Source organism: Epinephelus lanceolatus, chromosome 9 (genome assembly GCF_041903045.1).
Source record: "Epinephelus lanceolatus isolate andai-2023 chromosome 9, ASM4190304v1, whole genome shotgun sequence".
NCBI classification, from domain to species: Eukaryota; Metazoa; Chordata; class Actinopteri; order Perciformes; family Serranidae; genus Epinephelus; species Epinephelus lanceolatus.
In genome coordinates this window covers 18,794,142-18,810,422 of record NC_135742.1, presented here as the reverse complement: position 1 = coordinate 18,810,422, position 16,281 = coordinate 18,794,142, and the positions used below count along the sequence as shown (strand labels likewise).

General features: G+C 42.8%; 1 protein-coding gene across 1 annotated transcript; it reads right to left on the bottom strand.

Moving 5' to 3' along the window:
- Nucleotides 1–8,086: 8,086 nt before the first annotated feature.
- On the bottom strand, nt 8,087–9,668 carry htr1aa (5-hydroxytryptamine (serotonin) receptor 1A a). Its single transcript, XM_033619162.2, has one exon. The coding sequence runs from the start codon at nt 9,532–9,534 to the stop codon at nt 8,251–8,253; it is 1,284 nt and encodes a 427-aa protein (XP_033475053.1). The 5' UTR covers nt 9,535–9,668; the 3' UTR covers nt 8,087–8,250.
- Between the last annotated feature and the right edge of the window lie 6,613 nt (nt 9,669–16,281).

The following is a 16,281-nucleotide window of genomic DNA, read 5'->3' as shown; positions in this document are numbered from 1 at the left end:
GCCTACTTTTGTTGCATTGCTGATCCTCCATGGTACACAAATACAGTATAGCCTAGTATAATCACATATCAGAACAATGGGACGTCGGACTAATGGGAGGTCGAAACAATGCTACGGCACCCATAAAACATGAGCTTGGTAAATTCTCCGGGGAAGCCCTCTCCCCGCAGTTAGGGATCGCTGGCAGGGTGGAAGTAAGTCCAAGTGTAGAAGAGACGGACCAGGTTAAGCGGCCGACCTCCAAAGCCCTCTCGCCTCTCCTCGCAGTTGGGGACCGTTCTCCAAGGTACCGCTGCTTCTCTTCTCAGTTTCTTTTCTGAAGTACACAGTTTTGAAAGAAAATAGTGTGGGTGTGAGCAGGTGCAAAGATGCATTCTGGGTAGGGCATGAGCGACTGGAGCGAAATTGGAGTGAGAGATAAGGCTCCGCTCCACCTTTTAAAAAAAATAGCCGCTCCTCACTCAACACAAAATCCTCCCGCTCCCCGCTCCGCTCACATGCTCTGATGGGGACTGACTTATTCTTGGAGCCAGCCTCAAGTGGCCACTTGAAGAACTGCAGTTTTTGGCACTTCCCCATTGGCTTCATATTTCAGCTCTGGAGGTTACACTATAACTAACTTTAACTATCAGATAAATGTAACGGAGTAAAAAGTGCAATATTCCCTCTGACAGGTGAAGGAGTAGAATCATAAAGTAGCATGAATTGGAAATACCTCAAATATGTACTTACAGTAAGTCTGGTACTTAAGTAAATGTGCTTAACTTGCCACCTCTGCTAGGTTCAGTATTTTTTTGTGCTTTTAGTACCATATGCCAAGTGCCATTTTTTATTTTTTATCTGGATCCTCATTAGCCACTACAAAGGTAGCAACTACTCTTCCTGGGGTCCACTCAAGTAAACATTACATCATAATGTAAAACAAATATTTATTAAAAGTAAGAGGCAAAAGGAAACAAATCAAAAAGAAAACAGGCAAATCACAAAAACAGAAATCAAGAGATCAACAATAAAAACCTCTTTTTAAAAACAATTTTACTTCTTACTTACTTCTTATAAACCATTCCATATTGAGCACCATAAGGGCCATCTAGATCAATTATATTCGAGAGAAGGCAGACATTTCTAAGGCTGATATCTCCAACACTCTGCAACTCACACCAAAACAATCTAGACTGAGAAATAGCACTACAGGTCAGAAGAAAATATGTATTTGTGATTTGGGGGTGAACTGTCCCTTTAAACATCTAAAAAACAAAAAAAAAAAGTCAGTCATCTTCCACTTGAGTTTTGTCAACTAACTCACATTTTCTTTGAGTTCAAATGCTTGAGAAATCTTAGTGTCCTCCTCTTCCTCCTGCAGATGGAGAGTATGAGCTCCTCCCCTCTTGACAGAAATTCACAGCGTTCAATTCCAGGTCCAACATGGTGAGAAATTATTTTTTTCTCTCTCATGTCATTAAAGTGTTGCCAAAGTGCTGATTTGGTGCTGATTTGGTTAGATGATGATGGTTTCATGTGAACTTGTGCAGTGTTTTATGACTTTATGTTTCAATCTGTGTGAGTTACTGTTGTGTTTCACCTGGCTACAAGACAAATCTCCCCTTGAAGACAGTAAAGTTAAAATTGAAGCTGGGTGGGAGCTGTCAACTGACATTTGGCCTTGTAAATAACGACAAAGATTTTAATTTCCCTCTGCCCCTCTTAACACACACACACACACATACACACACGGAGACAAGCAACTGCAAAGTATTCACTGCCTGCAGGCAAACTGAGAGGGGCTTGTTTTGTTTGGAGTGGCCTTTGTTTGGACACTGTGTCACACAGTCGGAGTTTGTCTCACACAGCTGATGTTTGGTACTCCACTCTGTGTCTGCCCACATATTTTATCCCACCAAAGTTTTAGCTAAATGGCACTTTTTTAAAAAGCGCTGAGTAATCCTCTTGAGTGAGAAAAAAAAGGGAGAATAAACGAAGCAGCTGCAAATGTTTGTCCCTTGTTGAAGGAGATGGAGAAGAGTTCTTTAAAAATTTTATAATCTGAGGTGAAGTGTTTCCCACTGGCTGTGATACTAATAGCAATGGGCGCTGAAGCACGACCCTTCATCACGCGTTTGCTTTTAGATTGTTCTTGAAAGCATCGTTTACTTTTACCTTTTTTTTGCTTTGCTGTTGTCCTTGAAGACGTGATGCCTGCCCTCCATCAAATAGATGAGTTTGTGTGTTTGTGTAAGAGGACGACAATCTGTACACATACCTTATTTTATCCATCAATGTTTGAACCATACTGTGAAACAGAAGTGACGCATGTGTTTCTAAAAGTGGTAAACTAACCTTTGTAGTAAAAAATGACCGTATCTGAAAACACCTAAACCCTCATCTCTCCACGTCAGAAGGAGTTTTCTGGTACTCTTCCCTTCCTGCCTCTCTCTCAGGCTCCGACGGAGAGGGAGAGAAAGCCTCCGGCGTGTGACGGGCTGTGGGCTGTGAGATCCCTGAAAAAACTCTGACAGATCAAAAAGCCCCTGTAGTAGGAGGGGGTGATGCAGAAACATGTGTTGTGCTGAGTGTTCAGTCATATCTGTTTCTCTTTTACTTTGTCTCTGTCTTTGCCTCTCTCCTCTTCCTGTTGTCTTTGAAACCTTTTTCCATCTCTCTGTGTCGCGTTCTGATCGTCCGCTCACTAAATATTTCCAAATAATATGCTCCCATATTCCCACTTTTGTTTTTTGTTTTTCTGCGACTAAGCGACCAATGAATTCTTGCCGGCTAATGACCTTTCTGGTCAGCTAACGTTTGGTGGACTATTAGGGGGCACTCCTAGTGGCAATGTATCAATATTTTATCAGTATCATCATATGAGACTACATATTGTCTTCACTTTTGGATATTATAATGTGAGTGTTGTCTTTTCATAGTTTTAAAGGTTACATTACAGTAAAGTAATGTAATTTTCTGAACTTACCAGACTAGCTGTTTGATTATTTGAATTTGCCTACTTCGTCATTATATCCACATTACTGATAATTATTATTAATTATTCATCAAAAACCTATTTTGTGAAAGCACCAGTAGTAAACCCTACAATACCATTGCCATATCAATATTGAGGTATTCTGTAAAAAAAATATCATGATATTTACTCTGTATCGCCCAGCCCTTCACTGGACATATGACAAAAATGTAATATCTATAAATGTGTTCGTTATGTGTTTTTAATGGAGTAAAAAATGCTGTTGAAAACCTGCGGTTAGGCCAAATACTCTTTAAATCTGAGCGGCAGCAGGATAAATCACCCCATGGAGTCCAGACACTGGTGGAGGTGGTGGTGGCTGATGACTCTGAGGCTGATGGCTGCTGAGGCGTATGAGGCTGATGAATCCGTAAAGACTGGGTGGTGATGGGGAGGTGGACAGCACGCACAACGGCAGCAAGAAAGAACTATGGCAGAGAAAGAACCAGTCAATTGACCGATCCAGACAATGTCACTTAGAGACAGTGAGTGAGCATACATGCAAGGAGTGAATGGCAGCATGAGAAAGAAAACTTACAGCCTGAGCATGAAAAGTCGTCTCCCTGACTGAACTTTTGCTAGAGCTTCGTTTGAAGTATTTACACTTATTTACCATCTCATAGTGTTCACTTTTAGACCATGAATTGTTATTAAAAATGTATTGTGGTGCTGATGCTCTGTATTGCTGGGGGGGAAAAAAACAAAACAAAACAACATTTTATCATCAATGTTGGAGAGAAATCCTTATGCAACAAATATTTTTAGACTTGTTTGCGAAAATATCACCAAAGCGGTCCTTTATCCTTTGAATGCAGCCTAATTTTGTAGGTTTATTTTCAGATTTTCATTTAAAACACTTGACTATGACAGGCTACTGATCTCAGATGACAGTCCATTTTAATTAACTATGTTAATTTTGGAATTAACATTTGAAATGCATTTGGATGCACTTTAAATATTCTTAGGAACATTCTTTATATTTATATGTATTACCATCTTGCTGGTAAGTACATGCTAACTAAGACTCTGCCTTTCTATAGTGAAAAGTGAATTTTTAAAGTTGTGTATGATCAGCCTCCTCATCACCTATTAGATCTTTTGATTAGTTAGAAACTGTTTTTTCAGAAAAGTCTCACCACAAAAATAATTGGAGCAAGTTTAATAACAAATAAAGCAAGTGCATTAATAAAGTAATTAATATTAATAAGTAGATTTACTTCTTGAAGCTTCTGTTCCTTATGCAGCCTCTGTGGAATCACATTTTCAGGTGGCGACTGCTGTTTGATATTGATCTGTGGAATCAATTTCAAAGTAGCACAGGGAAAAAATTACAATTACGTACCCAAATTAAATGTCACTTTAAAACAGGCAGGACTGCCTTTGGAATAACGTGTTATTTCCTGTGTGAATTTTCAATACAAAATCTATAAATGTTTAATATCTGGTGGGTTAAAGGAGCACTTTGACGCCACTTTCAGCGTTGAAAAAATGTGTTGAAACAGGAGCTCTGCGCTTGCACTTGACTGTTCTTTAACCCACCGTTCATTCTTATATAAATGCTCCTATAGGACCAATAGCAACCTACTGTATATAAGCAGAATCACAAACAATCTTCCCCCAGTTTTGGGCCACAGGCCAGTGGTACACATGAAACAAAACCCTGTAATCATCCTGTTAGTGGTGCCATTTAATATAATCCTCTCCTCTCTGTTGCTGGGTCAAAGGAGATGCTCCTGTGTCATCTCACGGCTCCCACCTACCCACATTACATTTAAGAATCCTGGAGGGAGTGGGATTAATGCAGACCTACAATCCAAAGCTTTGATATTACGGCACAGTTCAAAGGAGGTCATCTGCTTTGTAATCCCATGTATCGGGACCAAAATGTAATGAATTTAATGGTCTTACACACGGTGTGACTCACAATTGAAAAATATACTCTACTATGCTCAGCAGCTCACTCAACATTCTCTGCAGGCCCCTGTGAGCCCGTCATAAGCCCAGAAACTTGACCTACAGGTCACAGGTATGAGATTCATTTTCCCAAAAGCATTTTGAGTGCATTGGTGTCGCTCTGACGCACCGCAGAGAGAAATGGATCAGATGGAGGAAGGAAACCAGAGGCATGGAGAGATAGAGCCGTTTGATGATGTTCCTCCAGCTCAGTTTTGTCAATCAATGCGCTATTCTAAGTGCATATTGTGACTGTGAATAACGATTATTTTTGTCGATGAATCATTTTGTGAGAAAATAGTGATATTAGAATTTAAATGGATGTTTTTAACTGATCTGCAGTCCCATGGATATTTGGTTTATTATAAGTCTGTATGACATAGAGAAGCATGTGAACATATTTGAGAAGCTGGAGCAATAGAACTTTTAATTGATTATCAAGAGTTTCAGAATAGTGTTCCTGTCAAATGGCTATCGATTAATTGTCTCATGAGACTAATTTATTTGTGGAATCAAAGAGTGATTGAAGGGAAAAGTCTGTGTTTTTTCCTCCAGACTCACTTACGGTACGTGAAATATATTGTATGTGACTGTAACTTGATGGGTGTTCTTGGTGCTATTTAAGTCACACTATTATAACTCCCCACGTTTCACAGAGCATTTATACGTATATAAACAACACACTATTACACTCCAATATATATTGTAACCATTAAGCATCAATAACTGGTGCATTAAAGGTGCTGTGTGTAACTCTGGAGAACGATAGCTGATTCTTGACTCTCATTCCCAGGTTGTCAAATACCGACGCTTTGGGATGATTGTTCAGTCCGACTACCAGCCCAAAGCATCGACATTTGACGACCTGGAAAGGAGACTTAACAAACTTTCTCCAGAGATACGTATAGCACCTTTAAAAGTTAATTAATGATTGACAGTATGACATAATACACGGGTAAGCATATAAGATATGCTTATATATTACATGAATCACAAATATAAAGTATCCGTTTAATTTTGTTAACTATTTTGTGATAATAATTACAGTTATTTTTTGTATTTTACCAATATAGTGATATATATATATATATATATATATATATATATATATATATATATATATATTACAATATAGTGGGGCGGCTTTGGCTCAGAGACAGAGTGGGTCGTCGACCAATCTTGCTCGATCCCTCAGCTCCTTTAGTCCACATCCTTGAACAAGACACTGGACCCCAAATTGCACCTGATGGCTGCTCCATCGGTGTGTGGGTGTCTCAAAACTGAGTAGCAGGTGGCACCCTGAACGGTACCCTTGGCCCACAGTGTATGAATGTGTATGTGAATGGGTGAATGTCTCGTAGTGTAAAAAGTGCTTTGAGTGGCTAGTCCATTTACCATTTATTATAATTACATTTATTGATAAAGTATTTATTTATCTATAAATACTCAATACTTCCTCTTTAACCTCCATCACAACTGAGCCCTGAAAGTGGATCTTGAGTTACTTTTATTTGGTCAAAGTCTTCTTGAGGCATGAACACAAAAAACTGCATGTTTATAAATTATTCATAATACACTGTAAGGATGTGTTCATGTGTGTAATCATGTATCATTTAATATGATTGCACACTGTGTTATCCATTATTCATTAACTGTTTGTAAGCAGCTACAGAAGCCTCACAGGAGGGATTGTGGTTGTCTGTACATTAATTGAAAAACGTCCTCATATCTTCTACAGTTTAATGTGCTATGAATAATTTTTAATTGTTTGTATAACTGCTTATCATCCATAAATGTACAGCTTATTTATTGTAGTTGTTGTTTATGTTTACAGTAACATACATGCTCCCATGTCTAAATTCTCACACTACAGCTCACATTCCGGTTTGACCGTGCATGCCCGGCCTGCCCGCCACCTTGACTGACCCGTGATGCCTTGGGCTTGATGTGTTGCCATGACAACGGGCCAAATAGCCACCCATCTTGTGAACCGTGCAGGCCTCATTGGGACTTCTTCCTGAAAGTTATTTTCCTCCTTCCTCTTTTCACATCTGACAGTCTTTATCTCTGCATCTACTGTAAGTGGATTTGTGTCTGGGCTTTGTTGGAGAGCGCTGAGGAGGTTTCCTGCAACTCTTTCCCTATTATGTGGCGTATTTCTCTGAGCAGGCCCCTCTACATTATGTGGTATTATTTAGTGCATGCACTAAATTTAGCACTGCTCTTTCTTGATGTTAATGATGTAAGAAGCTGTCTCTTCTCAAACATGCAGCGCACTGTGGGCCTGTATGGGGAACGGTGCTGTAAAATAATCGAATATAGAAAGTAATATTTGAGGCTCTCCCTTGATTTGAGCCATCTTTCTTTCTGTCTGTTGTTTCAGTCTTTCTTGCACACACACACTCAGACAGGGGGCAATCTGAAATAGAGAGATGGGATTTGGGGGGGAGCTCTGGAATAAGAGGAGGGGGAAGGGGGAAAACATATCATATCATAAATGTAATACCAGCCTCCATTTTAGAAAAAAAAACCCATCTCCTTTTGCTTTCGACTTTGAGATGGATTTGATGGATAGGTGGTGGGGGTTTGTTCGATACCCATTTGCTGTGAGACCTCAAACACACCATGCACTTATAACCTGATTGCCCCCCCCCCCCAATCATCATCATCATCATCATCATCAGTGTGGCCCTGTCAAAGCAAATTGCTAAGCTGCTCACTGCTTTTTTTGGCTCAACACACTCTGATGCATTCACTCTATGGAGATGTATGATGACATCCCAAGTGAAACTGATTTCTCACACTAGGCCCTGACCTCTGCTTGACTCATGACTTTTTTATTTTCTAAATAAAAATGGACTCGTGTTTCTTAATGACAAACTTTGATTGCTTTTATTGTTTCAGTGCTACAAAGCTCATGACGTAGGACGGAAACCCCGCGTGTCTCATGATAAGATGCATGAAATCAGCACATGACACGTGTTGCATGGCAATACAACGATGGCTGCCGTCGCACATAGGCTATATACTGTAGCTACAACACTGAATAAACATGAGCTTGTACATTAAGAGCGAAAGTTCCTGTCCTGTCTCATTTCATCAGCAGTGACCCCGGGTTTTTCTTTTTTTTACACGGTCCTTGAACACACACCGAAAAGAGACTGTCCCTGAATGAAAGTCTGTGTCATTTTTTTTTTTGCTCCATACAGTCAGTGAACAATCCTGCTGTCCGTGCATTTACTCCACACCTAAGTAAACACATTTGTTGTCACTGTGTGTGGTTAGGGTCTGTTAAATTTGCATCTTATGATCTTCTTGAAAGCACTTTGGAAGTCTTTGTTGAAGTAGGCATATATGATGGGGTTGAGGAGAGAGTTGGAGTAGCCCAGCCAGTTTATGACTGCGCCCACCCAGTCGGGCATGTAGCAGCTCTCTGCACAGAAAGGCAGCACAAGTGCGACGATGAAAAAGGGCAGCCAGCAGAAGATGAAAGTTCCCATGATGATCCCGAGTGTTTTCACCGTTTTACGCTCCCTGGCCAGCGCCAGCTTTCTCTTCGCCCCCGAGTTCTTTTCATTCATGTTTTCGTAGCCCTGCGAGGAGGACTGAGGGGTGTTGGGCAGAGGCAGGTGCGTCTTTGAGTTGCTGATAACTTCTATGATCTCAAGTGACTCACCCTCCTCTCCGTGCTTCACCGCGCCGTTTACGCACGGAGAGCTGGGTTTGGACTCGTCGCTGCGCCTCCAGCCTTTGCCCCCGGCCTCCCCGTTGGTTTTCTTGTGGAAGATGGCCGGAGACACAGTCAAGCACTTTTCGGACACTTTTGTTTTCTCGGGTTTCTTCACTGTCTTCCGAATCCGAAACCGAGCAGCCCTAAATATTCGCCCGTACAGGACCAACATGAGGATGAGAGGGATGTAAAAAGCCCCAAATGTGGAGTAGATGGTGTAACCCGGGTCCTGGCTGATGATGCAGGCGTTGAGGTCCGCCCTGTCTTCGGCGCTTCTCCAGCCTAACATAGGTGGAATAGAGATGGAGAAACCAATTAGCCAAGTCACGCTTATCAAGATCGCAGCTCGCCTTGGTGTCCGTTTATTTACATAGTCAATGGGGTCTGTTATGGCCCAGTACCTGTCCAAGGCAATTGCGCACAGATGCAGGATGGATGATGTGCAACACAGTACATCCAGAGAGATGAATAAGTCACAGATCTCCTGCCCCAGTGTCCACTTGTTCAGAACCTGGTAGAGGGCTGCCATTGGCAGAACCAGCACCGATACCATGAGGTCTGTCACGGCCAGAGATCCAATCAGATAGTTAGCCACATTCTGGAGAGATCTCTCCAGGGCGATGGCTGCCACGACGCACGCATTGCCAAATATGGAGCAGAGGATGAGGGCCCCCAGGAGCAGAGAGGTGATGATCTGGTAACTCAGCTTCACATCTGGCAGAGCCCCAGACCCCGTGCCATTCTCACCCCCGTCCCAGTCGGCAACCACGTCCACCCCGCCGGGGTAACCGCTGGTCGCGTTGCTGCCGTTGCCGCTTGTTGTTATAAAATCCATACTGCGACCACACTCAGAGCGCAACTTTCCCAGAGCAGTGGGGGGACACGCCGGACAGATAAGCAGGACACAGTCAGCCCCTCAGACTGCTGCCGCTGTGCGTTTTACCGGGGTCCATCGGAGTTACCGCGTTCGTGCCGTCGCTCTCAGGACGCATGACGCAGACGTGTTTGTGAGTGTGTGTGAGGGGGGTTGTGTGTGTTGTAGCCCGGGTGTGTTGACAGCCGGGTGCGCTCACTGGTGCTGCGAATCATCTGAGCCTGGTGACGCCGTGAATTCATTTATACCAGCAGCTTTGGGTACGTCAGACCGTGTGGAGGTCGCCCTGGAGTTTTGTGCCTCAGTTCTCCTCGTTGCTCCGTTTTTCACTGCAGACAGCCGATGAGGGCGCAGAGCTCCCCTCTCCTCTTCTCTCTCCTTTATTTAAGTCTTTGGACTCACTGAATGTTACATTTTGTGGATTTTCTTTTTGTTTACAACTCAAAGGGTAGGTGTCAGTCAGGATTAACATGTCTTAACTGATTTATTACAAAAAAAGTCAAATCTGTCTGCGGGATATTCGAGGTGGAAATATCTGGAAAAAAAATCACTTCTGATGAACTTGTCGTTCAAGCCAACTTCATGAGCAAAATGCTTTTTTTCGATAAGCAAAATACATTAAATAGAAACTCAGAAACAAGTGGAAACAGGGTGTGTAAGGGCGCAACAATGCATTTGGAACCGGGATCTAGACTAAGGTAACATGCTGAGAGCTTTTGGAGCGAGAGGCAGTTTCAGGACCAGGGACAGCGCCATGACAACTCAGAGAGGAGAGCTGCTGCCATCTGCTGTCCACAGCCGGCACTGCAGCAAATGATGGACGATGTTGTATCAGTATTTTGAGTGTGAGGCAGAGTAATACACTGTGGGAAGGATGAGGCAACAAGATGGGGTTGAGCTGCCGAGGGAGATGGGGAGATGGGTGAAGCAATGAAAAGCAAACTGTGTGTGTGTGTGTGTGTGTGTGTGTGTGTGTGATACTGATTATGTTTGAGATTGAAGGATAATTTAACCCTGCATTAAAATTAAAAGGGAAAATCTAGAACAGAACATATTTGTGACTACAAGTCAGTAGTTACGGCAATGAAATATTCCAACATTTGTATCCATAAAATATATCAAACATCGACTGCATATAAAATGGACAATGCATTACTCTTAACACTCATTATAAAATGAAGCTGGTTAGCATCGACCTCAGGCCTGGAGGCAAAACAAGCAGTGATGCCCCCATAAATTTTTCACAGGGGTGGCCACATGGGGCCACTGAAAGTCTTGGGGTGGTACACCAATAGTAAAAGCCATTAGTATATTTTAGGAATTCTATCATGCTGTTGTAGCAGCCAATATAGGCTAGTTAGAATCTAATTCATTTAGAAATTGCATACTGATTTACTTTGGTTTCTTATTTTACAGTTATGGCAGGAGTACATGGGGCGTCGACGCGACATGTTACGAAGGTGGGGCGGAGCGGGGTTGTGTGTGTGTACTGAGTTTTGCCAAGTGATAATGTGATTGTTTGTGGAAGGTTTGGACGTGAAGGCTAGATTAACTGGTAGTGAATTGATTAACTCCAGCTGTGGTACAATGAGATATTCATCTAAATCCTTTTCAAATACATTGTAATCATTTTTACACAGTTCTGTGTAATTTTTCCTCCTTGGTGGGCCGTGGAGCCACAGACAGAGAAAAAAATAGACTAACCGTGTAAAACCAGAGGAAGAGTCGTGCGATGCTAGCTTGGGCTAGTGCAACTTTCGTGGTCAGTGTAGCAGTTTCAGTTGATTTAAATAGATGCGCTCTGCTGCAGGTGTGCTGTGGGAGACTTATCACGCCTGGTTTGTGCCCCATGTATTTTTAATATTCTTGTTACTGCTTTTCTGATGTCCATAGACTATTACTGGAACAGGTAGCATTGTGAGTTCCACAACAACCCTGTTTTGATGTGTTATGTATCTGTATAGAGTGGTGCAGAGATTGTGTGTATTTGTTAGCCAACACCAGATGCAGTGTCACCCTGGTTCCCTTCACAAAATGCCAGTGGGATTTTTCCATTGGATTTTGGATTATTGCAGAAAATAAACTCTTTGGTAAACAAAAGTTTATATTTATTCAAGATAATCTTAACAAATGAGCACACTTCTCCACGCCCATTGAACTTCACTGACTCTGCTGCTGCTGTTAGCTTCAAAATTAAAATGAGTTTAATACTAACTAAACTCCTTTAGCCACATTTAACACCAAAGTAAAATTTTCAGTAGAAGCTGAGTCACAGTCACACATGGATGTGTTTTATCAGAGGGCAGAAGTTTGAAGATTTTGCCTGAGTGTGTAATGTTAACTAACTAATGCCTGTCACAAGCTGCTCTTAATATTTAAAGTGGATTCACTTAGTAAATAAGCACATACAGTACAAGAACATGGCTCAGCCCTATACTGACTGCTTCTGTCATGTTCCTTTAAACCCTTATGATGTAAGTGTCCAACAAACTACCAGAAATATCAATATCAAATTATTTATTTACAGAGGCAGATTAATAAAAGACTGTAACAACAAAGAACAATACTTATAGAGCAGAACTGCAGGAGGTGGAGGAGGACGTCTCTTTAGGGCAGAGAGTCTGGCAGCTGTCTTCAGTGCTACCAGTCAAGTCAGCGCTGGCTGACCTGAAGGCCTCCTCAAAATGTTCTGGTGGAGCTGGGTGGATCTTCTGCCTCCAACTGTCCACTGAAACATCTCTTTCACTGCAGCTTTTTCCTCTTGCCCTTGGATTGTCTTCCCAGTGTTCTCAGTGACGGAGAACCTCTCACCTCCTCATCAAGGTCAATCATGAGTTTGGCCAGCAGTTGGCTCTGTGGCTGATGGATCTCAACCACTTGCAGAGCTGATGGGGGTGAGCTGGCAGAGGGTGGAGATGGAACGATGTCCCTGATCTCCTCTGGTGTGACATCATTGTCCTCAGTAAGGACCTCAACAACCGTGGCCTCTGGTGTCCTGACAGCCTCAGTGGACTCTGATGTCTGGACAGCCTCAGTGGGCTCTGGTGTCCTGACAGCCTCAGTGGACTCTGGTGTCCTGACAGCCTCAGTGGGCTCTGGTGTCCTGACAGCCTCAGTGGGCTCTGGTGTCCTGATAGCCTCAGTGGGCTCTGGTGTCCTGATAGCCTCAGTGGGATCTGGTGTCCTGACAGCCTCAGTGGGCTCTGGTGTCCTGACAGCCTCAGTGGACTCTGGTGTCCTGACAGCCTCAGTGGGCTCTGGTGTCCTGATAGCCTCAGTGGACTCTGGTGTCCTGATAGCCTCAGTGGGCTCTGGTGTCCTGACAGCCTCAGTGAGATCTGGTGTCCTGACAGCCTCAGTGGGATCTGGTGTCCTGACAGCCTCGGTGGACTCTGGTGTCCTGATAGCCTCAGTGGACTCTGGTGTCCTGACAGCCTCAGTGGGCTCTGGTGTCCTGACAGCCTCAGTGGACTCTGGTGTCCTGACAGCCTCAGTGGGCTCTGGTGTCTGGACAGCCTCTGTCTCTGTCTCCAGATATTCTGGATAAAAGAAGCTTTGGCACACTTGTCTAACCACCTCATCAATATTTTGATGAAATGGCTCGACCATCTCTGAGATCTCAGAGTCCGGAGAGCAACACCAAGGAGAGGGGTATGTCGTCCCGCTCTCCTCACTGATGGTGGAATAATACATTAATAAAAGGTCGTAAAAACAAAGGACAATGGATTTAAAATCATAAAAGAAATTATTGTCAGGCCAGTGGCTGAAGCTGGTCCTGATCCTGCTGTTCAGTTTTCAAGCCTGAAGCAGCGTGAACTGCAGCTCAACAGCTGCTTCCAAAAGGGAGGCTGCCTTGTGAGACTTTCGTCTGAAGGTTTCTTCTCCTCCTTCTTCTCATTCTGTTTGAGGAGTAATAGAAACAAAAACAACACATGAGTATAGAAATACAAATAAATGAGTACAGTTCAATAAAAAGATAACAATCAGGAGACATCTTCAGGTCAAAAACAACTGGACTCAACATCTACCATCCTATCTGGTCAGATCTTGTGTACTTTTTAAAAATGGTCTCACTGATTAGATTTTTTTGTGTTAACACTTCCTTACCTTTGAGAATATGTTGAAGAAGCGAGAGAAGCGATTGCTCCTCTTTGCCTCAGTGTCAAGCTGAGACTGGTCCACAGAGCCCTGGTAAGCGCTGATCATTTGTGTGACCTCAGCAACATGATGATCAGGTGGGATCAGACCTGTAGAGGACAGAGATGAAACATCTCTGGTGTCCTCTAGCGCCTGATCCTCTTCCTCGATGTAGTCCTCCAGCCTAAGTGGGATGAACCTGTGCTCTGGTGTCGTGACAGCCTCAGTGGGTTCTGGTGCCTCTATGTAGTCCTCCAGCTTAAGGGGGATGAATCTGTGGTCTGCTTATAGAGCAGAACTGCAGGAGGTGGAGGAGGATGTCTCTTTAGGGCAGGGAGTCTGGCAGCTGTCTTCAGTGCTACCTGTCAAGTCAGCGCTGGCTGACCTGACGGCCTCCTCAAAATGTTCTGGTGGAGCTGGGTGGATCTTATGCCTCCGCCATCCACTGAAACATCTCCTCCACTGCAGCTTTTTCCTCTTGCCTTTGGATTGTCTTCCCGATGTGCTCAGGGTCAGGGAACCTCTCACCTCCTCATCAAGGTCAATCATGAGTTTGGCCAGCAGTTGGCTCTGTGGCTGATGGATCTCAACCACTTGCAGAGCTGATGGGGGTGAGCTGGCAGAGGGTGGAGATGGAATGATGTCCCTGATCTCCTCTGGTGTGACATCATTGTCCTCAGTAAGGACCTCAACAACCGTGGCCTCTGGTGTCCTGACAGCCTCAGTGGGCTCTGGTGTCTGGACAGCCTCTGCCTCTGTCTCCAGCACGTGAGTACAGAAATACAAATAAATGAGTACAGTTCAATAAAAAGATAACACTGATTAGATTTTTACGTATAAACACTGTCTCACCTTTGAGAATATGTTGAAGAAGCGAGAGAAACGATTGCTCCTCTTTGCCTCAGTGTCAAGCTGAGACTGGTCCACAGAGCCCTGGTAAGTGCTGATCATTTGTGTGACCTCAGCAACATGATGATCAGGTGGGATCAGACCTGTAGAGGACAGAGATGAAACATCTCTGGTGTCCTCTAGTGCCTGATCCTCTTCCTCGATGTAGTCCTCCAGCCTAAGTGGGATGAACCTGTGCTCTGGTGTCGTGACAGCCTCAGTGGGTTCTGGTGCCTCTATGTAGTCCTCCAGCTTAAGGGGGATGAATCTGTGGTCTGCTTTTAGAGCAGAACTGCAGGATACATTCACTGAGTTCACAGAGTTTGAAGCTGGGTATATTTGTAAAAACTACTGCAAAAAAATCACTGTTTGATAAAACATGAAGCTTTATTTTTGTTATTTTACAATAAATATGCCTTACATTAACATAATTTATCTGGTACATTATTTGATATGATATCATAGCTGTAAAGTTTTCATCTTGTGTCTGTGTAAAGCCCAACAGATAAACAGACAGCACCTGTCCTCTACCTCACACTGAAACTCACTCACTGCTTCAGTTTTACATTATTTCCTTCACTAAAAAACATTTTCATCACCATATTCATATTAATTATTATATCATACTGTTTTTAAACTGCACAAATTAATCTCTAAGCTCTGACACAGTATACTCCTTAGGTTTCTATAAAGTGCATTTACTTACCTGTCTGTGTTCAAACAGTTTCAGGTGAGCTGAGGTGACTGGTGTTGTCTTTGGTATTCTGGGCTTTCCAAACTGGTTTTCTTAGTGCGAGTGGTCTCTTGTAGAAATGTTTGTAGGCATGTGGAGATGATATCTCTGTGGCCTATTTACTGTGGAGACTAGAATTTGCACTGTGATGTCACAAAGATGTCCCTATTCCAGAACTGAACTCTGTGAGTTCTTAGAACTCTCTGTGTCTGCCTTGGTTGAGATTTCACTTTAGGGGTACACATTTCATAACAAATGGGCATTTAGGTAAATAACCAAAACAAAAAACACAACATGTGTTGCTTTTGGGAACCTGAGGGGTATGGGATCCCTGGGTATCTTGTTATGGCTGTCTGTAGTGGACAGAGAGCCCAATGCAAGTCATGCACATGCATTTTAAGTACAGATAGGAATCAATCAAGATGTCCCTGACCCCGCTCCTCCAAAGAACAAGTCATATTAATAATGATACTGATTATTATGATAAGTGAATAATGAAATTAATAATTAATAGTCATTTAGATGGCGTACCGTGTAACTTCACCATCTGTGGTTCGATTTTGGGATGTCACTCCCTCCCTTTCATCCCCATGTTTCCTGTCCCTCTACTTTGTGTAACAATGTGCATATATATTTTTTCATATAATACATTTTCATAACAAGGGTACTAAATGAATTGACTAAGGGCAGGGGATTAAAAAAAAAAGTGATATGCGATTATATTGTAGGAAAAAAGTAAAGACAACAGGTTAAAAAGCATTAAAAAAATTAGGACAATTTACAAACAGTGCCAAAAATACATGAAAAAAAAGATTACTCAGTACCCCCACAAATGTTTTTTAAGAGTGATTTTACAGTCACATCTCCTGGGATAGTCCAAAGCTTCATAGGTTGGTAGCCAAAGGCATGATCTTAAGGCCTCAGCCTGAAATTAGGACAAACCAGTTAGG